The 24,348-nt window shown below is 39.8% G+C and overlaps 1 protein-coding gene across 5 annotated transcripts in view; it reads right to left on the bottom strand.

Moving 5' to 3' along the window:
• The window catches only part of ITGB8 (integrin subunit beta 8), a 73,284-nt gene extending 49,299 nt beyond the window's left edge, over nt 1-23,985 (bottom strand). The window contains exon 1 of one of the 5 annotated variants that reach the window (XM_074340826.1): nt 22,409-23,985. In XM_074340826.1, the coding sequence (XP_074196927.1) occupies nt 22,409-22,535 (127 nt within the window). In that variant the 5' untranslated portion in view covers nt 22,536-23,985. The remainder of the gene's footprint in view (nt 1-22,408) is intronic. The other 4 variants (XM_019727482.2, XM_019727480.2, XM_019727478.2 and 1 more) reach the window with 4 other exon arrangements.
• Nucleotides 23,986-24,348: the final 363 nt, after the last annotated feature.

The raw sequence follows: 24,348 nt of genomic DNA, 5'->3' as shown, positions 1-24,348 counted from the left end.
GGAAACCACAGCATTCAATCCAGCTCACTCAGGCACACAGTAAATAACATAGACACCCTGTTGTATGTAACTCACAGTCCAGGTGAGGAGAAGTATATCTGCAACCAATAAAATACAGTGTGATAATGATAAAGCACAAGACAGATACCACCAAGGAACTATGGGAACAGAGTAAGGAGTTTCTCACTCTGCTTTAGAGGGCAGGGCAGGGGTGGGGATGAGGGCATGTTTAAGGATGGCTCTCCAGAGGCAGTGATGCCTAGTTTGTCTCCTTGCCGTTTCATTTCGTTCCTTCTAATCTGTGTTTATCTCTTTTTAAAAATGGACTAGGCATGAAAGAAGACGATCTGCGTGTTGTGTACATAATCACACATGGCCGTGGTAGTTTGAAAGGGGATAGAGCCCACACAGTCTCTAGCTGTCCTCATCCAATTGGTCTCTCTTTTCCTTCTCTCTCCCAACTTGGCCAACATTCTAGAACACAGGGTTAAAACAGTTCTGATCTGGAGGTGGCACGGGATGGGGATTGCAGTGGGATAAAAGAAAGGGGAACTGTAGGAGAGTAATCATAGCAGAGTAATCATAACGGGGATGGTAGTGAGCCCCCTTCCCTGTATTTCCCCAGATACCAGTGAATTAAGCTGAAAGCATCCTTCCCTAACATCCCTGCTGTTCTACTATCTCTTCTGTGCCCCCTTGCACCCTCTCTCCTTGGCTTTATATCAACTTTTAAAATACATTTTCCAAAACGTCTTCACTGATCTAGATGCACTGGCCTAGAATTTTCTTCACTGGCTTAGAATTTCAAGGACTAAATATAGCTAATGTTTTCTGCTCTCTTTACTACCAGTGTGGCCACCTAACTATGAAGACTTCATAGCCTGGAAACCTTCCATCTGGCTTAGCCAGCAACACTGTAAAACCTGCTTATTCCTAAAGCATTCAGAAGAGGAAGTGACCTTTTTAGTTTTGTTCCCAGAAAGAAAACCAATTCAGGTCTAGAGATCAAGCATATTTGCAGACCTAGCTTGACCTTTACTGACTCTTAAACTTGACCCAATTGGAACATGGAATCCAGTTTATTACAGATCAGCCGTGACCAAGCCTTTTACTGAATAGGTAGGACTTTTGCTCTCTGGCAGTTAACATTGCATTCTCCTGGAAGTGAGGCAGCAGATTCTATGACTCTGGTCTTTGTTTCTAATGATTTTCTGACTTTGTCCTAAGTTAACCCAGATTCAAGTTCAAGTCAGGCTCCTACTTCCATTTACATGTTGTAAATAATGAATTTACAAGCAAAAATCTGTTTTCTTTGTGTTCTGCTTCCTGAGTGTTTTCTTTAAAAAGTTCGATTGCCAACTTCTGTTCTCAAACTTCAGACACCTAGGGATAATGACTGAAAGGGATAGAGACTTTGGTTCTGTCAATACTTCCCAGGTTCTGAGGCTGACATTTCTGAGTCTACATACTACAGGAAAAATGTTCCCATAAATGGATATGGAGGAGGTGGACCTTAACAGTTCTGCGGAACTGGAGGAAGGCCATAAATTGAACTCCATGGGAATAGTGTCAAACATTATTGCTGGAGATTGTCATGGTTAGACGTTACAGAAGACAAGCCAGATGCATTTGGTAAGCAGAACTTGAAGGATTTCCTTTTTAATTTTAAAACATGCAAGTAAGTAAGTACCTAACACTAAAATATCACACCAATTATAGCAATTCTTTCCACTAAATGGCCATGCTACTATGGGGGTTGTCACGATGTGTTAGGAATCTCTCTCTCTCTCTCCCTCCCTCCGTTCTTCCCTCTCTCCCTCCCTTCCTCTCTGTTAATCTTTCACACACACACACTTCTGTGCAAATAGAAATCTTCTTTACACTGCACTTACATCAATGCATGACTGCTCTTTATAGACAATGGCCATTTGTCATCAGCCTCCAGGTCTACTCAGTCCATTTCCATCCCTGATGCAACATGGCAGGAAAGCTGCTTTCCAGAGTGGTTTCCTATCAGCCTTCAGTGCTGACACCTCATTAGAGGGTGTGCCTGAGGGGTTCTTCTTCCCTTTAAGATAGTGGTAGCTGCTTTCCAGCTTTTTGTCCAGTGATGTGGCATAAACACCTTGTTCTTTATGTCCTAGCACTGTGTTTTCATTAAGGATGGTTTTTTATGGACTCTAATAGAAATTCTTAAGCCAATGGAAGCAGAATGATAATATTGTAAACCACATAGCCTCAGAACCCTCTTTTGTACCAAATTTTCTTAGTCCTAAGTGCCTCACAAACCCCATGCCATTAAAAAATGGGCTGCCGTGACAGAAATCAGAAGATGATTTAACATCATATTGTCAATAAGTGTGTACGCTATAAATAATTCTATTCCTTGATCTATGAACATGGGTTGTCTTATTTTTTTCTCATTTTATTACAACTGGAGGTTACAGATGTGATGGGGTAGCATTGCTAAATGGTTACTGGGAACAAAGTTCCAAATTTTTATGGCACTGCTCTGTAGTAGCTGTGTGCCCTTAGTCTAGTTACTTAAATTTTCCTAGGTTCCATTTCCTCCACAGTAACACAGGGCTAACTATACCTAATTCAAAATACTGATATGAGATGAAATGAGCAAGTATAACCATGACAAACATAGTGCTTAGGGCATAGTAGGCACTTAGTAAAGTGACTATTGTAATATTATTATAACTAATATTATAATAACTTATATGCGCACATAAACAGATGCATATGTACATATGTATGTATTTAATTCTAGCTTTAAAAAAGGGAAAGCATTACGTGTCTTTAAATTTGTTGTAAATGCACTTGGTTGTCTTTAAAATGAATGTGCTTTGGGTCATAAAGGCAAAGTTTTAAAAATATAGCTAATATATAAAAATAACTATTAAGTTAAAAGTTACTTTTTAGTTATTTAAAAATTATTCTTGAAAGTCAATTTAGTCGAATATACATGTCACTTCAATCTATTACAAATACAATTTTGGCATGACTATAATGGGATTTCTGAAAATCTCTTAGAATGCCTTCATTTTAGTCACATTTTGCAGTGAACATTGACTTAATATGAATAAGTTTTGAATTATTTCCCAGAATTAAATGTTTATGACGCATGAAATGACCTCTATAACTGTCTGTCATGAAGTATAATAAATATCTATCATTAACAAGATAGAGTACACAGAAATCAGGAAACTACATATTCATGACACTCACTTATCTATTTGTTTTAGATGATGGGATTATTCATATTCTTTTGAGAAAGTTTAATCTATAGAAGTGAAAGGAGGAAGAGAATGGACTCCTCAAAAAATAAAAAAGGAAAAAAAACAAAGAAGACAATGGAAGGCTTAATGTTTAGATTGGGATCTTTCCGTAAATCAAGTGATCAGGTCAAGTGAAAGTTTTAGGAAACATTTCTAATGTTTTTCTGCTCTAAGTCTATGCCACAAAATTTCTATGCCTTTCAAAATTTAAAGGATGTCCATAGTTACCTGAAAAAAGGAGCAACTCAAAGAGATAAATATTATAGTCCTTGGTATTCAGAATCAATCATTCCAGACTCTCCTGTTACTCCTAACAGAATGATTTGTGAAAAATGTAGAAATGTGCTTTTTTTCCAGGAAGTATCCTTTTCCTAATTGCATTTACTGTACAAATTAAATTAAACTTGGATAATTATAAAAGCTACTTCCTTTTTAAAAAACAAAAACAACAAAGAAAACACTGTTATAATGAGTACATATTCTACTTTGATAGTAGTTGGAATTAGGAAAACATAGACTAAAGTTTGGAGTATTACTGGGGTTTCCTTGTATAACTGAGGTTTCCTTGTTCTAGAAGTATATCATGGTCATCTAATGTAACAAATATCTTCAAAATACATTACCTGATTATTGAAAGCTCTTTTTTGAACACAGAAATTTAATATACGCTATCATTTGATATAAAATTCAAAACAAAAGAATATATTAGTGAGTGTTCTAATCACTTGCCATTACCTAGTCATTCCATGTTTTGATCGAGGAACTGTTTCCTTAAAAGCCCCTACAAAAATATAGGGAAGGAAGGGGTGTTTGGGGCTACTTCTTGGAGAAGTAGGCACGGAAAACAAAACCAAAGTCAGTTAACTTTTAATATAGATGAAGTAAAAAAGCACAGGAGAAGAGGTGGAATCATGGGGGGCTCTTTGCAAATGGTAGATCTGAGTAGGCAGCTCTGAAGAACTAGAGATGGTCACGTCCCAGGCACTCGAAACAGAGGGGTAGAGGAAATAGCACAACTACTTGCATTTTTCTCTTTCTCCTAGTTTTTTGCCCCTTGGACTTCAAATAAACGTAATCCAAAACCGCATTCTTTATTAGCATTTTCCTTTGCTCTTTTACTTAGTATTCCGAATATATGAAACATAATTTTACTGGTGAAACAGACAAGCAGCAGATATAATTAAAAGAATTAAAATAATACATTTGTGTCAAAACTTCACCTTTTTTGCAACAAATGCATACTTCAACTGTGCTCATACACAATTAGTTGAAAAATGCACTTTAATATTTGTAGTTTGCTAGTAAATTATACATTGAGGAAATACCACCCTTTAGCAGCAATACCCAGCCTAGAGTAATATTCGTCTCCTCTGCCTCTACCATATTGTTTCAGACAACTAGGGGCAAATGAGCATTCAGCTCGTGAAAATGAAAATGAGTATCTTTATGGGGCAAACCATTTGGTCTAAATAATTTTGCTTCTATATGTACTTGCAAAAACATGCCCGTATTTATGTTTAGTGAAAAACAGCTTGGACTTTTTTCTTGTCTTTTCTATTAGCTGTTCCAGTGATTTGGCTTGATAGTCTAGAGGTGTATTTTGAGGAAAAGGTGGTCATATGATAATGTTCAATTTGATATATAGTGGCTCAGAAGAAAAGTTGAGGGAATGAGGACATTATAATAAAAATTAGTTGCCTTAGCTCCCCAGAGGAAGAACCTGAGGTAGATTTATTGAGATGGGAAGTGAGGTAAGGAGATCAGGACAGGGCAAGGTGCTAAGCAAAGAAAGACATTGTTGCAGTGACGTCTGGCCTTAGCCTGATTCCACCCAGAACTTGGAGCACCAATGATACTACAGAGTTGTCCTATTTTGATGTGGGGTATCTGGCTTTTATACCATCCCATCAGGCTGTCATTGGCTGAAGGCATTCTGGAGGGGGGAGGGGGTTAGGGTGGGTTAATCTCCAGACATCTCTGAGCATTGTGGCTTGTTTCGGTGGAGGCCATTTCTTTTGAGAAGGTGGCATTTACGAGCCATTAATGGCCAGAAACTGATGGGGATTGTGCACCAGCCCTATGAAAGCATATCTAGACTTGGCAGCAGCCATCTTCAGACCCGAGGGAGCCTTTCTCCCAGAAGCCAATGCTAAGGGTGGCAAAAGCAAAGGGGGCCCAGGCCGCTCACATCACTGTGGAATGTGGATAACCCACATTCTGGGTTATCTCTCAGAGCTGTTTCTGATGTAAAAGGAAAGTTCACCTGAGTTTTGAAAGATAATAGGAGAAAGAAGAACAGGATGAATGCAAATGCTTTTTTAGAAATGTTAAGCATAACACTACTTTACATGAAGCAGACCATCCACTCTGAAGAGATGTTTGTTTTTCATGTTTTGTTTTTCCTTGAAGAAGTAAGATTACTAGGCTGTCAGTTCTTGGAGGACAGGTGCTTACTCATATTTTCTTTTTATTCCCAGTGTCTGAGCCTAGTGTCTGGAGCACATTCAATAAATGTGTGACAAATAAATTATATTTTAAATTGAGATCAATTTGACAGTTTAATTTGTTAGATTTGTGTAGCTCTTGATTAGCTCTTGATTATTTTCATTTTCAAATAATCTTCATTTACAAACCTATTTGTCGCAAATGACAATATAATTATATGTATTTAATGATACAGGTCTGCATGAACTCATCTTGATGTTTCCTCGTGTGAAAAAACCAAACATACCTATAGTGACAAACTTCAAACTTTTTTTTTACGTTTGGTCTTCTGATATTGTACAGTTCTGCTGACTTATTTTAAAGCAAGGCTAATTTCTTTTTAAAGAACTCTGAATATGTGATGGAGTGATACTGAATTGAAATAGCATTTTTTAATGGTACCATTATCTGAGGCAAAATCACCAAATTCACTTATTTTTTTCTTATTGCTCAGATCTAAATCAAATTTCAATTCAGCGCTGATAGATGATGTATTACAGAATTGTACACCTGAAACCTATGTAACTTTACTATTGTCACCCCCAATCAACTTTAATTAAAAAGAAAATTTCAACTCAGCAAATGTTCTTTGCCCGCCTCCCACACTGCCCATAAGGTTGAGTAATTTCTTACTAAACAGAACTTTCTTGTAATGCCATGTTAAGAAATAGCACTTTATTTTTTCTTCTCATTATCCAGATTTATTAAGCTTTTATTATATGTAATCTTTGTGTTTCAGGGACAAGTTTCAGCCTCCTTTGTTGCATAGCAAACAGTTCATGTGAGTTCGGTAGTGTTTTATGCTAGCAAAAAAGATTTCTGGAGAACCAAAGAAGGGAAGAAAGCCACTTTCAATGCGGGGCAGGTTAAGCAATGTTAGGGCATTCCATTAGTCTGTCCTGCCCTGTTTGGGGCAATCGGACATGAGTCAGAGTTGAAGGTGTGCTGGATGGCATAAATCAAAAATAGCTCATGATGGCGTTTACAGGAAGAACCATCATGAAGCCACTGATGACACTCATGTGTTGAAACAGACTATTACAGGGCTGATCTGGTGGGGTCATATCACAGCTTTCATTGTTACTCATTTACACACATTTTAATCAACTTTGCTTTGAAAAAGTTCTGACTGCAGCATGCGTTGGATGATTGTATAGCTTACCCTCTACATCAGAACACTTTTTAACCTGAAAGAGGGCACTATTAATTACACTGGTGCCACAGGTATAAACTGGAACTCCTCAGGAAAGCTGAGGTCCTGAGTGCACAGTAGTTTGGTGGTGTAGAACAAGAAATAAAAACAATAAACCACACAATCCATGTTGAGGTGACAGGAAATGTGAAAGGACAAAGTGAGTGCCATGAGTGAGTGATGAAGGACTCTTCACGTTAAGGAGGGCCTGACAGGTTAAAGGGTAGGTCAAATAGATTACATGCCATCGACATCTTGATATATATTCTTTGATGTGCGAAAGAGATGAAAGAGCCTAAAGAATATTTGTCATTTGCACTTGAAAATGACTTTGTAGTTCATTTTTTTTCCTAGATAGTGAAGTTTCTCTTGGTGGGCCAAACAGGTATTCAGCATACAAACAAGAATCATTCCTGATGAGGATCACATCTAGTTTTGCAGTTGCTCCTTTACCTGAGTACATCAGTGTATCTTCTGACACTCACTCACCTGGTGGGAATCTGTGAGAAAGCTAGAGAAACTCAGGAAGAAAGAAGGGGTCAAAACACACCATCTCTCAGTATAGCTTTCCTACTTCAGACGTGGAAGTTCAAAAAGTATCCAAATCTCAAGATTAGGGGAGGGCTCCTGAGGCCCCTCTGAGGCAAATTCTGGTTAAAGCTGCATTTGTCTTACTTGGAAAAGCAATATTAGTCATGTGCTTTGTGTCTTGTTTTAACTGGAACTTTTCCATACATTCCAACTGTCCTGTTTATGAGGCACACTCCCTTTTTATAAAAGCCAAAATATTCACCGGTTTCCCATTCTGTTCCTCTAAATAATGTTTTTAATCTAATACACTGGAGTTCCAGGGGCTCTTCCTATTTTCCTCTCCAACTCTTGGCAGGTATGAATTTCCTTTCTCCCTCTAAAAAAAAAAATCACACTGCAATTCATGTCAAAACCTCAAATGCCACAGTTAAGGAGGTAAAAAAAAAAAAAATGCCTTAGGACAGTAGGAAAGAATTTTCTACATTATAGTTTTTAAACCTGAAGTCACATTACAGGTGTGTACTCAATTAGAGCTGTAAAGAGACACATCATACTGTAAAGACTTTTGTTCTAAATGAAAAAATAAAACCCAAAGTGAATTTTAGTTCACTCTTAGCATTTGGTTTTCCTGTAATTACATTTCAAACACTAAAAAGATATTTATATTTGACTCTGCCATTTTACAGACGGGAAACTAAAGCTTAAGCAAAGTCTCATCCCAAAGTCAAACAGCTAGTCAGTACAGATACCAAGTTTGAACCCAGTGCTGACTAGAGAGTCTTTTCTCTTAAACACTGTCATATATTCAATAGAGAATACCATAAAAAAAATTATCCCAAAGTATCATTTAAAACCCTTGCTAATTGTACTATTATTTGTCCTTAAGTGATGGCTCAATAATAATTCCCATGTAGGCCAAGATAATTCTATCATGTAAGTATTAGGTTGGTGCAAAAGTAATTGCATTTTTTTGCAATTATTCTTAACCTTTTAAACCACAATTACTTTTGCACCAACCTAATAGTATGTCATTACTTTCCCATCATTAGTCCCACTTTACAGATGACAATGTTAGATTCTCCCTGGTAGAATAATTTTCTATTCCCAGTGCCAAAGACCTCCCTAAATAATACTTCAGTACCCTTTTTAAAACTTTATTTCCATGCACGAGGGAACTCTGAGTTTGAACAGCAGACACCAAAGCCCCAGCCTGAACATTGCACCAAGTGCCTGAATCAGATTGGTTGGCACTGTCTCACCGTGGGGCAGTGCTTCTCCTGTTACAACTATGTTTCCCCAACCTCTTGGCAGGGAATGGCTCTAGGTTGCATGCTAATTAGGCAAAGGACTTGAAATGGTATTTGTAGTTGCTGTTTTCATTTGTGAATGTCCAGTTCTACACTGGAAGCCAAATCTGGACTAGGGAAGCAGCAACTTGTTCTGTTCTCTGCCTATCCTCTGACCTTGGCTTCATAATTTAACTCTGCTGAGGTTTTGCTTCCTTGCTGATGAGGTAGGGAAAATGATCCTCCTTTTTATGTGCTGTATGCATCCACTGAGCTGTAAAAACACTTTAAAAAGTAGAGTATAAGTTAAAATGACATGATGGGTGGAGAACATTTGCTTCATAGCATGCATTATTCTGTTAATATATGGGAATATTTTAAGGTGTAATTTATTATTATATGAAAGATTTCTTTTCAAGGCCATCCAAAACCTATCTGTTAAATATACCAGTTGCCTAGTAATGCAGAATCCTTTGCCGTTTCATGTTTTAACATTGTCAGCAGAGGCACAAGCAAACTTGTGGGAGGATGGAAGTGTTCTGTATGCTGACTATAGTGGTAGTTTCACAGGTTCTACACATCTGTCAAAACCCATCTATTGACACTTTTAATAGATGCAGTTTATTGATGTAAGTTATATCAGTACACTTGATTTAAATTAGCATTGTAAATTTTACTTTTGGGCTCAGGCAAGGGAAATTCTATATTATAATCAAAAGACTTTCACCTAACTGTATTATGGGATAGAAATTTAATCTTCTACAATACTTTAATTACCTTAAACTGTTTCAATTAATAATTGCCCAGTTTAATTTCATTGGTTGGAATTTGACTAGGTACTTCTTTATATTAGGTTGGTGCAAAAGTAATTGTGGTTTTTGCAATTATTTTTAACCTTTTAAACTGCAATTATTTTTGCACCAACCTAATACATGCATACATATATATAAATTACCAGTCTACCTGCTCCTACGAGCAAGGATATTCTCTTACAAATCACCATAGAGTTGGTCAATTAGGACATTTAATATTGATACTATGTCATGAACTAATTTATAGCCCATATTATACTATGAAATTCTTGTTCCATATTCTTCATACTTTTCAGAATGGTCCAGCTACTATTCCTCCTTCATCAAAACTGAGCTTTATCAGAGTTCATCATTCTTTGGGTAAATCTTCAACTAACACTCTAATCTGCTTGCTTTCACTGGCTGCTTATAGAGTTCAGTCCCACCCCCCACCGCCAAACAGTATTGTCCTCTGTTCTTTCAAAGTTCACAGCTCTTATTTGATATGCCCCTCCCCATCTTTGTTATCATCACCAGACACTCTTGTAAATTTTACAAGGTATTCACCACCTTGCTGATGGTTTTCTGCCTTACCAGATTATCATGTAATCACCCAAATCATCCCCACATCCCCCCACATCCACCTTGGACAGAGTCAGTGGGAATCCCTGGGGCCAGGCACTGCCACAGGGAATTCTCATGAGCTAAATGGGCAACTGGATCATGAAACCAGGAAAGAGTTTTTAGGTCCGAAGACCAATGAGAAGCAGAATGAATGACAAATTCAGGAGGAGCCACAGGATGGGACAGAAGGCAGGCTCCTGAGCTAGTAATTCTAAACATGAAGTTGAAAAACAGAAGTAGGTCAGACTCAAATGGAGGGATGCGTCCTAAGCAACAGCTTACATCTTAGCATTTGAAGCTGCCTTTATGGGGCACTGTTGTGCCATAGAAAGGATTAGGTCTCTTCCAAATTCCTTTTTTAGGTCACCTAGCCCTGGACCTTACTTTTATTCACCTCTTGTTGACTTTCCGTCATTGTTTCTCACACTCACTATTCTAATTCTCTCTCTTCAAATCCCCAAACACTTCTACAAAGTCCTCATACTTAAGACGTGACCCTAACCTTACCTTTATGTGACCTAGCATATCTAAGTTACCTTTTTTAACTCAAAATTGTCTTCTCCTTTTGGAGGGAGACACTCCCTCTTTACCAGGATCATTCCCTCTCTCTGTGTAGTGACTTGTTCACTCAAAGGCAAACAATAATTTCCTAATTTTATTTAGCGACTAGTATTTAGCAGTGTTTAAATGTCCTCCATCTTTTTACAGTGAGTAGGCACCCTATCACTTCTTCCATTCTCACAACTAATTACCTTTTTACATCTTTGGCGATTTTTACATCTCTCTAAACTACACCTGGATGGCTTCATGAACTAACGTGACTCTAAGTCTTACCTCCCTGCACGTGATCACCAAATAGTATCTGCAGTTCCAAACTCTCATCCAAGTTTCTGTCTTGAGTTTTCAACAATCTGTTGGACTTCTCACTTAGACTCCTGTTAGAGCTTCAAGATCTGCAAGTCTCAAGTAAAAATCATCTTCCTATCCACCAATAGCTCTTCTTGACTTGACTGATTTATTTCTGTTAATTACATTTTTTTCCTGGTTATTTTGCTTTAAATCTCTGTGGTCAACCTTAACTCTTCTCTCTACCATAATCCCACCTGTCAGTCACCAAGATGTCTTTGCCTTTACCTAGGTATCTTCAGCATTCGTCTCTCCCTTAGTGGACTTCAACCCTAGTGTAGCTCCATTATTTATCATTTGCTTTATTGTCATAACTTTCTCATAGTCTTTTTCCTTGGGCATCTACCACTAAGATTCTTTATATACATTATTGCCAGATTCACTTCCTGATACATTGTCCTTACATTATTACCCTACCAAACAATCGAATAAAAAGCTTTCACTGATTTATTTCCTGCCACCTGAGTAGTAAAGTTCAAACAAATCTACCTATACCTACCCTACGCTCTCTTTCACTTCTCCCCTGATGCCCTATGTCATGACCAATTAGTACGCTTCCTCTCTATGCCTCAATAGTCATCCCAGGCATTTCCCTCTGTTACAATCCTTCCAGTCCTTTAGTTAATGTAGACACTTATCTGACACATTTCTGCTATCAATTCCTTCCTGTTCACTTCAGATGTGACTGATCTCTCCACTTTCGAATCCTTATAAAATTTGCATTGTGATCATTACACTCTGCATTGAATAATAGTTATTTGTATGTATGTTATTTAGTCATTTGTGTTGTCTTTAGTTAGCTGTGTGTTTTGCAAGTGTGTATATAATTTACATATTACACATATGGAAATATACTTAGCAAGAAGCACATCCCCAGGGAGGAGATGATGTTAGGTAGTTTGGAAAGCCTTTGTTAAACCCTTTCACTTCCAAAACATTGTTTGTACCACCTTCAGGTATAATTCTCAGGTGCTGTACACTCCCTCAGGCAATCAGCTTCATCATCTGGGCTCAAGGGTATCCCAAGGCCTACAAAGGAAGTCCGTCTCCCACTTAGCAGGAGACAGGGTAAAGTGAACCCCTCAGTTCACACCAGACCTGAGTCAGCTTTCCTCAGACCTTCCATAGCAAACAGGAGCAAGCCCAGAACCTCCGCCTCCGCTCACCACTCACAGCCTCACTACTACTACCTACCTGAGTGTACAGAGGCTCATCTCACTTGTCCCTGCTTACGCCAGCCCCTCAAGGAGTCTGGCTGGCAGATGTCCCTCATCTCCCCCCCACGCTCTAATCCCTGTGAGGCTCTACACAACCTCTCCTTTTCCCGTCTACACTCCTTTACAGCTCCAGAAACACTCTCCTTGTCTGTCCAAAATTCACAGTCCATTTCCCGAAGAATTCCCTGTATAAAATAGTATATAATATTCTATTATTTTTCCCATTCCTTCTTGCTCTGAGGAAACCCGGGTCTCCCCTGAGGGTGGGGCTTCCCTCGCTGAGTTCGTGAACACTGGCTGATATTTCTCCCACAGCTGTCATGATGCTGGGCCTTGAGGCAGAGAGCTGCCCTCTCAGTTCTCATGGCCGCTTCCAGAGCATTCTCCCCCCTGCCCCCATCCCTAACCCCGTCCCAGCCTTCATACTCCGAACTCAGGTTATATCACACAGAAACCCGAATCACAGCAGGCATGTACTGACCCCGGCTGATGCCTTCTCATTTCTAGAGAATTTTGACCCCTTGTGTATCATCACTCTCCCTAACAGGACTACTGCTCGGTGCTTGGCAGTTTAGTCCATATGCAGATCGTCTTCACACTACCTGGATGCCTTACTTCCTTGTTCTCTTCTCCAATTATGTTGTCCTCCACTCTGATTTGCCTACTTGCTTCCACAGTCATAGCTTTAGACTTTATAATTACCAGTAACTGCAGCCCAGATCACGCCTCATGTCTTCCAGTCTCACTCACTTCTAGGATCCAGGCACCAATAGTCGGCCACCTCCAGTCCTCCCATCTGTGGCACATCTCTTACATCTCTTGATGTCCTAACTTTTCTTGATCCCTTCTCCAATTATCCACAAGGCTAACTGTCACTGCCTTCAAAACATTGCTCAAATATCCCCTTTCTTAATGAGGTCAACCCCATCTCATCCACTTAAAATGGCAACTCCTGCCTCTTCCCCCAATCTTGCTATATTACCGTGTTTCCCCCAAAATAAGACATAACCAGACAGTCATCTCTAATGCGTCTTTTGGAGCAAAAATTAATGTAAGACCTGGTCTTATTTTACTATAAGACCCAATATAATATAATATAATACAATATAATACAATATAATATAATATAATTAATATAATATAATATAATATAATATAATATAATATAATATAATATAATATAATATAATATAATATAATATAATATAATAAATATATGTAATATAATAAATGTAATATAATTAATGTAATATAATATAATGTAATACTGGGTCTTATATTAATTTTTGCTCCAAAAGACGCATTAGAGCTGATTGTCCGGCTAGGTCTTATTTTTGGGGAAACACAGTACCTCCCATAGCATTTATCACTTTTCAACCTACGATATAATTACTTATAATCATTTTTACTTTTTATTTTGTTTCTCCTCCCCCAAGATACAAAATTTATGAGGACAAGTTTTTTGTTCTTTTGTCTCCTGATGTCTTTTACATAACTTGAACATTGCTTTCCACACTAGTCATTGGTGAAAAAAATATCTGTTAAATGATTAGTACTTATTGGATTTTAGTTTAAGTTACAGAATCTATTACATTATGTTTAAGTGCCACTCTCTTCCTTTAAAATGATGTATCATTGACGCAGATGCTGTCCTGTTCATATTTCTCTCTTGGTTTAGGGACTTGGCTCAGATACCACATTCTAATGGGACAAGGCAGATCCTAGACAAAATAAATAAAATGGGTAGCAGGCTGGAAGGTTCTATATGTCTAGCACCTTCTGTAGAGAAAAACAAACCCAGCGGGGAAGTAAGGAGTGTCCACACCTCCCTGCCCAGCACTCTTTACTCACCATCTGACCCATCCCTGCATCCTCAGTGGGTCTGTAACATGGGTCTGTAACATGGATCCAAAGGCACTCTGTAGCCTCAGTCATGGAGAGCAAGTAGCCCATTTACCCGTTCACATAGAACCCTACTTGATTGTATATTTAAAAAGGCAGCCTGGGTGACTTTAGCAGAAGTGTAGAGGGTGAACATGAAAAGGGTAATGAAGTGTTGGTAGTCAAAAGAGATCTGAGGTCCAAGGGGAAGCTGAGTAGGAAACAGGGTTCAGGTATCAACGATTAGACCTGGACTATTGGATGTTGGGGGATGATTTCATTTCTCTGAATGGGCTGTGGCTGTTTTCCCAGCTTTCAGTGATCCAGCTGAATGGGCTGACTCTCAATGGCAACCTAACAATACTGTGTGATTTCTAACACACAGCATATATTTGGGAGCCAGACCGAATAGAGAGGCAGTCATGCAATAAACGGACCTGGCAAATTCCTCAAGGAAGTAGCACTAGTAATTTCTTTTTCAGTATCAAATTCAAACATTTCTGGGAAGCATCATTTGTCCCCAAAGACCTGATATCATAATGCCCATAAATCAGTTTCTAGCCCAACAAGTCTATAGCCACATAATCTTGTCTGCAACCGTGTTCTCAGAGAACAGTGACCTCTGGCATCAATGCTGTGCTGACCTCCAAGCAGACAAGGGTCAGCCTTGGATATGAGTATCAGCACACGTGCGCCCAAACAGGGGCACTGGGCCTTATTCTCCAGCTGTTGTGCTGCCTTCGGCAGGGCACAGGTACCTGCTCAAGAACTCCCTCTGCTCTCCCCCCTCATCTTAGTCCCATCAGATGCCACCAAGCATCACGTGGCCTGCAATTCCTTAAGAGGCATCAAACATGCTACAGCCTCGGAATTAGGGACAGTGCTAATTTAGTCCTCATATTTCCATTACCAACCTCAGAGGTCAGGCACTGTGATTATATTCACTGGCCCTCACCTTAGTGTTCTGCTTTTATGGTTATATGTGGTTGAAACACTCATCCAAAGGGACCTTTTTAACCAAAATTCAGGACGCCTGAAACTGACTACCTCCTTGAGCGTCTTTTTCAGCGTTACTGTCTTCCAGATAAATTATCTTGGAACTTGAGCCCCATATATCATTTATAGAGGGTTTTCTTTGGCAAATTGTGGCCTACGTGTCTTCAATTCACCATAAAATCCAAACCAAATGCACACAAAGACAATAGAGCAATACCTTGGGAGGTATGCCTTGTACAAGGAAAGAAACCAGGGAGGTCATTTTTCTGCCAGTAATACAGTTCTGCTACAATGAGTTCTTTGTTTCCAACTAGAACAACCAGTTCTACAGCATTTTCTACACACCCCAAACTTTCCTGCATTCTTTGTTCTACTCCAGTTAATGAATACCTTTACACACTAGGCATTGCCAGCCTCCTAGCCCCACTTGAGCAGGCAATTAGGAAAGACATTCCCTAGTTTGGCACTCCTTAAGGAACCTCCTGTTAACCTAATCATGTAGAATTTTGAATTTTTCTTTTAATTATTTTCTTCGTTTGACCTCATAATATGCAAAAGCTCATTTGAAGCATAGTCTTAATACCTCATTTCATAAGGATGATGCTTTCCACCTAGCCTCTTTCCCTACCCAATATCTGTTAACAGTTCCTAGGGAATTATATTAAATATATGGCCTTCACTGAAATCAGAAAAAGTTCTTGTACCTGGGAAAATGTGGTTCAGTTCTAAGGACTCTAGTATCCCATGTACATGTGGAACAACAGTACCTCAACTGTGGCTGCATTTTACCATCAGCATATGCGTATCTTGAAATACCAACTTTTTTTGTTCTAAAAGGAAGTTAGGTCCCAAACATCGAAACATCTCTTGCCAAAAGCCATTGCATACCTCACGTACTTTAACACATATTTGGCACATTTCTTCAGCACTGACATATTTCTAATCTTCATCCTCCTGTCTTCATTACTAGCTTTTCCCAACACTTCCAAACTCAGTTACGTCCATGGACTTGGGCGTAAACTAGCCTTTGGCAGCTACACTGGTTCCTTATCTGGAGACTGTGATTTTTTGGGGGGCAATTCTCTAGAATCAAAGTGCACCAATATTGATCTGGAATGGCAACAGACTCTGTCTTTGACAAATGTAACAGTATTTGTTGATTAAAACAAAACAACAAAAATACCTGGGAAAGAGAGACAATATATCTCCAAAATCACTGGAGTATGGAGTTGGCTTATTGATAAGGTCACCATGAAACGCCACTCTTTGAGACCTTGTATGCTATTAAAATATGAACACTTAGTACTTTGAATAATAGCACTCAAAATGAAATCATCTTTTAAAATCATCTTAAGAGTATATAGCCAATAAGACCACCTAATTTAACATGGCAATTTTAATTTAATGATCTTATTCCCAAACTAATTTTAGTTGGGAAACTTTTTAAATAACTTAGGAAAGATAATTTTAATATATGTTTAATATTAGTATTTCCTAGAAAAAATTGATAGGTAGGACAGTTTTAATTAAATTATGAAATCCCAGTGCAAACCATTTTGAATTTCATTACACTTTTCTTTGATATGCAAATTATACTAATTTACTGTGAAAACAGAAAGGAGGTCACATTAAGATTGGTTTTTAAATGGAAAAGTCCTTTTAGTCCATGAAGGCATTACGGCAGTGTTTTTTCTACATATTCATTCACTTATAGATATTAAATATATTATCAGCCAAATACTTAAACCAAATTTGGCTAATTCATGTCAGTATAATGTTATTTTCTGTGACTTGTGTTAAGTTAAAAAGGGGAAATAAAAAAATAAAGCTAAATTAAAAATATTTCTGTACTAGACTCTCACGATAACACTGTTGGCAAGAAAATAGAATTCAGTGTAATCTGTACACATCTTAGAGTTTACCAAAAGACATTTAGTTACTAATGTATAAAAGCACCTTGACATGAGGTAGTTCTGCTTATGTGGTGATCTCTGGTGCTTTCACTGTTGCCCACCCCCAATAATATTTAAATTAATATGTAAATGTATCCCTAACTTTTTCAGAGCCAAAAGCAAGAGTACAAACGATAATGGACATAACAAGACAAAATATTTAACTGTTAGAATCCAGGCTAAGAAATTATTAAGTAAAATAAGTTCTCTTTTCCTAATTTGATAGTATACATTTATAATGCCCTAGAGGGCTAGGTCTGAATTTAGAATTTCACACTCTTTTGATTTCCGGTTGGGAACTTGGCAGTGTGTGAAGGGTTGTCCATCCAGCCCTTGACCTGCCCTTCTTTACTCTCACTTCTAGTTTTATTCTGCATTGCAGGTAGCCTGTCAGTTACCTGCATGGGCACTCCAGCCTGCATGTCCAAGCTCTGTTTACTTCCCTTCTCCTAGGGTTTGGCATATAGATGGCACAGTCATCCCAGAGGATGGCCCTGAAAGTTGTTTGGACAGAGAATTCTGGAGATGACCTAGAAGTGGATTGAAGACTCTGGGTAGGCATGCCCCATGGATTCCTTGCCTGTGGGAGGACCAGAGCAGGGTAGAGACTCCTCTACCCTGGAAGACAATAGTGATGGAGAGTGCAGAGCCAAACCCACGCAGGTCTGACTTCTGGTTCCATTACTTACTAGCTAAGAGATCTTGAAAACGTTATTCACTGTCTCTTTAATTAAGTTACTTACCTATAAAATGGGAATAATGAGAGTGTGAGTATACCTCAGAGGGTTGCAGGCATTAAAGGATTTATTTTCATACCATATGTCCAGCAGGGTGTCTGGCATATCGCAAATACTTCACAAATATTAACTTTTGTTATTCTTGTAACTGTAGAACCCAGAACCGTGCCCTACACAAGGCTGTAGGTGCTTTTAAGAAAATCTGAATGAATAATAGTTAATTAAATGGATTAGAATAGTTTGCCTTTTTATTACCTTTTTTAGTGTTTGGTTACAAAGGACTGCAAATTCTGGTTTGTATAGCCTAAATAGAAATCAGTTTTAAAATATAGATTGTGGTAAAGGATCAGGATTACTTTTCATACTTAATTACCAATAATGAAAATAATTATCACAGAGAATTTGAAAGCAAAACAAATTTGTAAAATGTAGATTAAAAATTACTAAGTCTCTGTTTTGATCTTTGCCCAAGACTTGCCTATAAGGTCAAGAGACAAGACTGCTTTCTGAGGTGGACTGAGGCGGCAGAAATAAGTGTCGTACAGTGTTCAAACTTTTATAGTGTAGAACCCACTTTTAAAGAAAACTGTATTTCTTAAAGTTCAACTTCTAGTGAGGAGAGAAGCAGAGAGATCAAGGATGCTGCCTGAATGTTTCCCTGATCTACGGGAAGACTGATTTACCACTTAGGTGAGGAAGAGTATGACAGGAGTAAGCTTGAGAGAGAAAACTGGAAGTCTGTTTTTGAATATGTTAGGGTTAATTTTTCTTTTAGACTAGACATACAGTGGAGATGTTGAACAGGCAGTTTGCTGTACCTTCTGGAGATCAGACAAGGGATCAGGACTGGAGTTGCCAGCATAGAAATGGGACTTAACAGCCAACCCTGGATCGGTCCACCTGAGGACTTAGTATAAGCCGGAAAAGAAAGTCCAAGGACTGAGTCCTGAGCCACTTCTTTCAGAGTTTGGAACATGAGAAAGAACTGATATCAGAGATGGAGAAAGAGCTTAAACCAAGAGAATGTGGGTCCAGGAGCCAAGGAAAGAAGTGTTTTGAAGGAGGGTGTGGTAAACGGTGCCAACTTGCTGACAGATAATGGGTGAAGCAGGGTGAAGACTGAATTGGCCATCAGATTCAGCAATAGGGAATTCACTGTGATTTTAACAGAGTAGTATAATTGCAGACATGCTAAAGACAGCCTGACGGCAATGCATTCAAAGAGCAGGTGAGGAGAATTGGAGACAGCAGTATGGACAAGTCTTTCAAGGATTTTGGCTATAAAGAAGAGCAAGAAATGGAGGAGAGATACTATGTATGGCTATGCAAATGCTGTAAGTGATCCAGTAGGAGCAAAACTGATGATTCAAGACACAGGTAACAGTCCTTCCAACAAACTCAAACAAGGTATACTTTTGTCTAGGGAAACAGATGTATCCTTCATATACATGCATACCAAAAAACTGTGACATATGCATATTTCTAAGAAAAATAATTTTAATGGAGCCATAATAGAACCATTGAAAAGTAAGTGGTGGATACTGTCTTTGCTCCCCTCCCTCACTTCCGCATTCTTCCCATCAAAGATACTGAACATTCTTGTGGCCCTAAAGTTCAGCTAAAAAATTCATGCTGTGGGATTAATGACTGTGTTTCTCCTCCAGTATTATTTTAATTTACTGAAATATTTAGGATAAAATGATATGAGAGATTTGCTTCAAAATAATCTCGTTAGGGGAAAGAGATGAACTGGGTGGGGAGAGAGATGAAAGAAGCTGGCCTTGAGTTGATGGTTGATGAAGCTGGGTGATGGTTATGATTCCTTAAATCATTCTCTCTATATGTATTTGAAAATAATATAAAGTTAAAAATTAAAAGAAACATAGTGTCAATGCCATTCTTATTCCAAAGAAATCCATTAAGTGGTGAAATTTCAAATAATTTGGTAACAGGTGAATATTTGGGAGCCTAAGAATTTTTATGGCATTTTCCAAATCTTATCAGTTACTTTGCTTTCATATACAGCACAAACTTTTTTTTTTTTAAATCAGAAAGTGTCTCAGTTGCTTAAAGATAGAATTGATTTGGATGCTTATTGTGCAAATAATTTGTAAGACTGGATTTTTAAAAAGGAAGGCTTGGTTCTCTTAAATATCCTCTAGGTAATTATAAGGAAATCTGAGAACACTTATATTATGGAATACACAGATAGATAACACTACAGTTAAAAAACAATGCTAATCCAGTTGGTTGTTATTTAAAAAACAAATAATTGATTAGGCACAGAAGATAAAATTTCACTGCAATAATAGTTACCATGTTTTTAAAAGAAATAGGAATTTTTGAAATTTGCCACTCTTAAACTGTTGTATAAAAATTTAGTTAAAAATATTTTTAACCATTCAAAACTAGCAAATGTAAAAACAACAGTGCTGCTACATTAACTCTTTAAATATTAACCACTAGGTATTCTTAAGTGTTTTCCAGTTACTCATTAACCATTTTTTAGTGTTACTGCTCTAATTGTTGGTAATTTCCACCAGGGAAAGTTGAATAATGAACTACAGTAAATTTTTTTCTAGATCAGAAAAATATTCAGATTTTAATAACATCCTTCTTGCTCACTATGTATTTGGGACCTAAATTCTACTTCAAAAATTAAACCCAAAGTTATGTTGTTGTTTATGCAGTTTATAGTTTCTTTTGTATGGCTTTATTGCCCTCAACATTTCCTTGGTGTAAACTACTGAGCAAGGGGACAAAATTTCCTTTGTAACTGATAACCTCAATTTCTATTCTGCTTTAAGCGTCTAATTTGCACTGTGAAGACACATAATTTGAGACTTGTAGCTATATCACGAAAATACAACAGTTTATGCTGATCTCTAATTTTCTGAGTTGTGCTGGCTGTAATTTAAATTTTTTGCATGTTTTAACTGCACTGCAAACCAGTGTACATCAGAAACCTCTGTATATTGACAGAGACTGGGAAAAGGATGCCTTGTTCTGATTTTAGATAAGCATTCCCTTTTCACTACTGCAGGTGCAGGGGAGCCCATTCATAATATTTGCTTTAAATCAGTTACAGTCACCGGATGGAAATACAATGATGTTACATGAGAACTTGACTAATCTTTACAAGCATAATGAATATTTTAAAATTATTACTATTATTAGTAAATTCTAGAGCCAAGTAGGACTTTTTCCTTTGCCTATGTATTGGCGACAAAATATACTCTGTTGACAGTTTTGGTTATTTTACTATTATGTGTGTTTATGTGTTTACTAAATCTAAAAAAATATTTTGTCATTTATTAACACAGGATGGAATTATGCTCAGTGGAAAATCTGCTGCAAAATATGTGCACGTTCCACTTAAGAGATAATTGATAATGAATGTTACTTTTTCCTTTGCCTTAAGTTTCACTTACTTTGAGATCAACAATAAGTCAAAAAATAACCACAAGATAAAAATTTACTCTACTTGCTCTCATTTCACATAACTGTTAGGTAAATCTCCTTTTGAATTAAATATAAACAACTATATATGCAACAAGTAAGTGAAGCTAGCTGGATGTTTCCATTATAAACCTTTATTTATAAGATTATGATTTGACCATTTTAATTAGCTGCACGCAGAAACTTGGCACATCAATTCAAAGCATAGGAGAAAATTTTAGTCTACAGAACAATCACAATTCTCCTTCAACAGGAGAGGTCAGTGCAAGCAAGTCTCTAATAGCATTTAAGGGCTGGATGATCAAACATTGGTAAAGTACATACAAAGAAAAAAAAAACTATGGCAATAATCATTGCCTTGGCAAAAATAAGTTCTTGGCTTATATATAAAACCAATACGAACTCATCCTAAATTGCTGGTTATTACTATTACTTACTATATGTTTTACTGTTTGCTAACAACCCAGCAGAGCTATCTTCCATTTACATATGATTGAAAAGATCCAAAACAGTTTCGCACTTCAATTCATTCAGGCTGAACACTGGAATAGAAGAAACTTCTATGCTACCATCCTTTTCTTCCATCAACTAAAGAACAGAAGACTCACTCCTACTACACCAATTATCGTCAGCCTTGTATCAAATGCAAGCCAGTGGTTAGACCCACATGCTAGCAAGATGGGGAGCATCTTTAAGGATGCCTTCAAGGAGGATGGCTTCAAAGATGGGCAGAACCCCTGCACTGGCTTCTGTAATTATGAGCTCCCACCCTTCTTAACTTCCAATCTATTACTGCTTCCCCAACACCAGGGAGCAACACAGTATCTCCTCATATAATTAGTTATTGCTGTCACTCCGGGGCGGAAAATGCTTGACACCTGGCCTCCCTCAGGCCACATACGATGGTGGACGCTGCCACACACCGCCCTCTGAAGTTCTTGGGGCAGATGGAAGGAGGCTGACACTGGGCCACTTACCTGGCCAGGATGCTCTTCATGACATCCCAAGACCTTTGGGAAGAGAAAGAAACAAAAGGAAAAAAGAAACATACAAAAACAAAAAACTTACCACTTTGGCTCAGTCCAAGAACAACTGAAAATACCCAGGCCGCCCTGAGAAATGGGGCAGGACCTGGCCGGCAGTTTTGCAGGCAGACAAATACGGCAGTAAAAAAAGCCAGGGCCGAGCAGCACATAATGCAAAGCAGCCCGCACCGCGCTCGCCAACTGCCTGCTTTCCGGATGCGCGCTTGCGCCTCCCGGGCGCACCTCGGGGCCCGCGGACCAAGTGTCGCTAGGACGTTTCCAGGAGGCCTGGCAGGCGGACCCCGCGGCTCGGAGCAAGCGGTGCAAGTACGCTGGCCCGGGCACCGCTCGTCATTTCAGGGCCCCTTGGCCCTCCAAGCTCGGCACAGAGGGTCCCGAAATCTCCGCGAGAAGCACCTCCTCCGACGGCCAATGGCCTGGGGCGGCGACGCGAGCGATGGCTCCGCAGCCCGCTCTGGGACAAAGAAAAGAGCTTTTGTTTCTCCCCAGCCGATGGGAATTCTGCTGCATAAATCAGCTTAACGAAGAGCCAAACACAATCAAACCCAAACAAAGCCCGAAGCTAGGGGGAAAAACCAGCCTAATGGTACATTCACTGGGTGATGCTGTATCTGTGGGAGGGGACGCCAGCGAGGCTGAAGGGGAAAAAAAAAAAGTCGATGGGGCATCAGTCAGCTCGAGCTTCTTCCACAGGTGGGCAGGGAGGCCAACTCCACTTAGTTGCTTTGCAGCCTCGTTAGCTGAACAGCGGGCAAAGTCAAAGTGGCAGCGTCCTGGTTGGCGAGGAAGGAAGCTCCGGGTGCCAGCAGCCGGGGGAGGTGGCTCCGTGAGCGCCCTAGAAGCCCCCTCTGGCGCCGACGGACACAGAGTTAGGCATCCCAGCTCCCTGCTTGGCTAGGAGTGGAGCGCACCGGGCCGAGCGCAGGAGGGGAGGTTCCGCGGGGGTACAGGACCCGGGTCTCGCCGGGCGGGAGCTTCGTGCCCTCGTTCTATTGGCCCCGGTGTTCGGCTCAGGCGTCCGACAGTCCAGAGCCCAGGCTGCCGGCGCGCTCTGGGGTGCACCCTGCGCGGATGCAAGGGAGGCCAAGCTGGTGGGGGGCGGGGAGGAGTGGTCCTGCCCTGGCCCCTGGTAGGGGGGAGGTGGGCGCTCGAAGTGCAGATAGCTGGGAGCGCTTCGGGCCCGGAGTTGCTAGGAAACCGCCCCACGCTACCGAGCGCTTTGCTCTGGCCGCTCGCGAGCGAGGGGGTGGCAGCAACAGCCATTGCTCGGATCAGCGTGGGCGGGACATTAGTGAGGCATGAAGTCACCGCGGCCCACACTCGCTCTTTGTTTTGCTCACTCCAGCTTTTTCTCCCCCTTGGCTCTGATAGTTGCCATTCCTGTCGTTCATAAGAACTCCTGAGGCGTAGACCCGCAACAGGAATCGCACGCCCTGTCCGCCCCCCACCCCCGAATTCCTGCACCCCAACGCTCGCCTAGCGGGTGTAGAGAGTCGCTCGGCACGAGTGGCAGCTGCGCGCAAACCCCAGCGTTTCACCCAGGCGCTGCGCGCTCCTTTGTTCAGAGATACTCACTGCTCGGCAGCTGCCGCATACAAAGTGGAGTCCACGGGCCTCTCCCCGCCCCCAACACCCTCTTTTCCGCGGGTGCGCACTGCCCACTTTACTTGCAGAGTTAGAAGTTCACCCTTTGCCCCACCCCAAGACCGTGCGGCGTCTCCCCGACCCTTGGAGAGTTGGGCCAGTCCACAGAGGCTGTACTCAGAGTTGCTGGACGACATTTCTCGCTGCTTCCCCACTCGGAGCCTCAGCCCTGGGCTGAACAGCCCTGCTTTTTCCAGGGTCTGGTGGTGGCTCTGGGATTTTGCTAGTTACAGTGAGTCTTTTGACCTTAAGCATCACCTTCCTAATAAACGGAACAAAGAAGTTACAATGCGCAGTGAAACCGGGACAGAAGCTAGG

The sequence above is a fragment of the Rhinolophus sinicus genome, linkage group LG09 (assembly GCF_036562045.2).
Source record: "Rhinolophus sinicus isolate RSC01 linkage group LG09, ASM3656204v1, whole genome shotgun sequence".
Taxonomy (NCBI): Eukaryota; Metazoa; Chordata; class Mammalia; order Chiroptera; family Rhinolophidae; genus Rhinolophus; species Rhinolophus sinicus.
The sequence above is the reverse complement of the archived record's forward strand: the minus strand, read 5'-3'. Positions and strand labels throughout refer to the sequence as shown.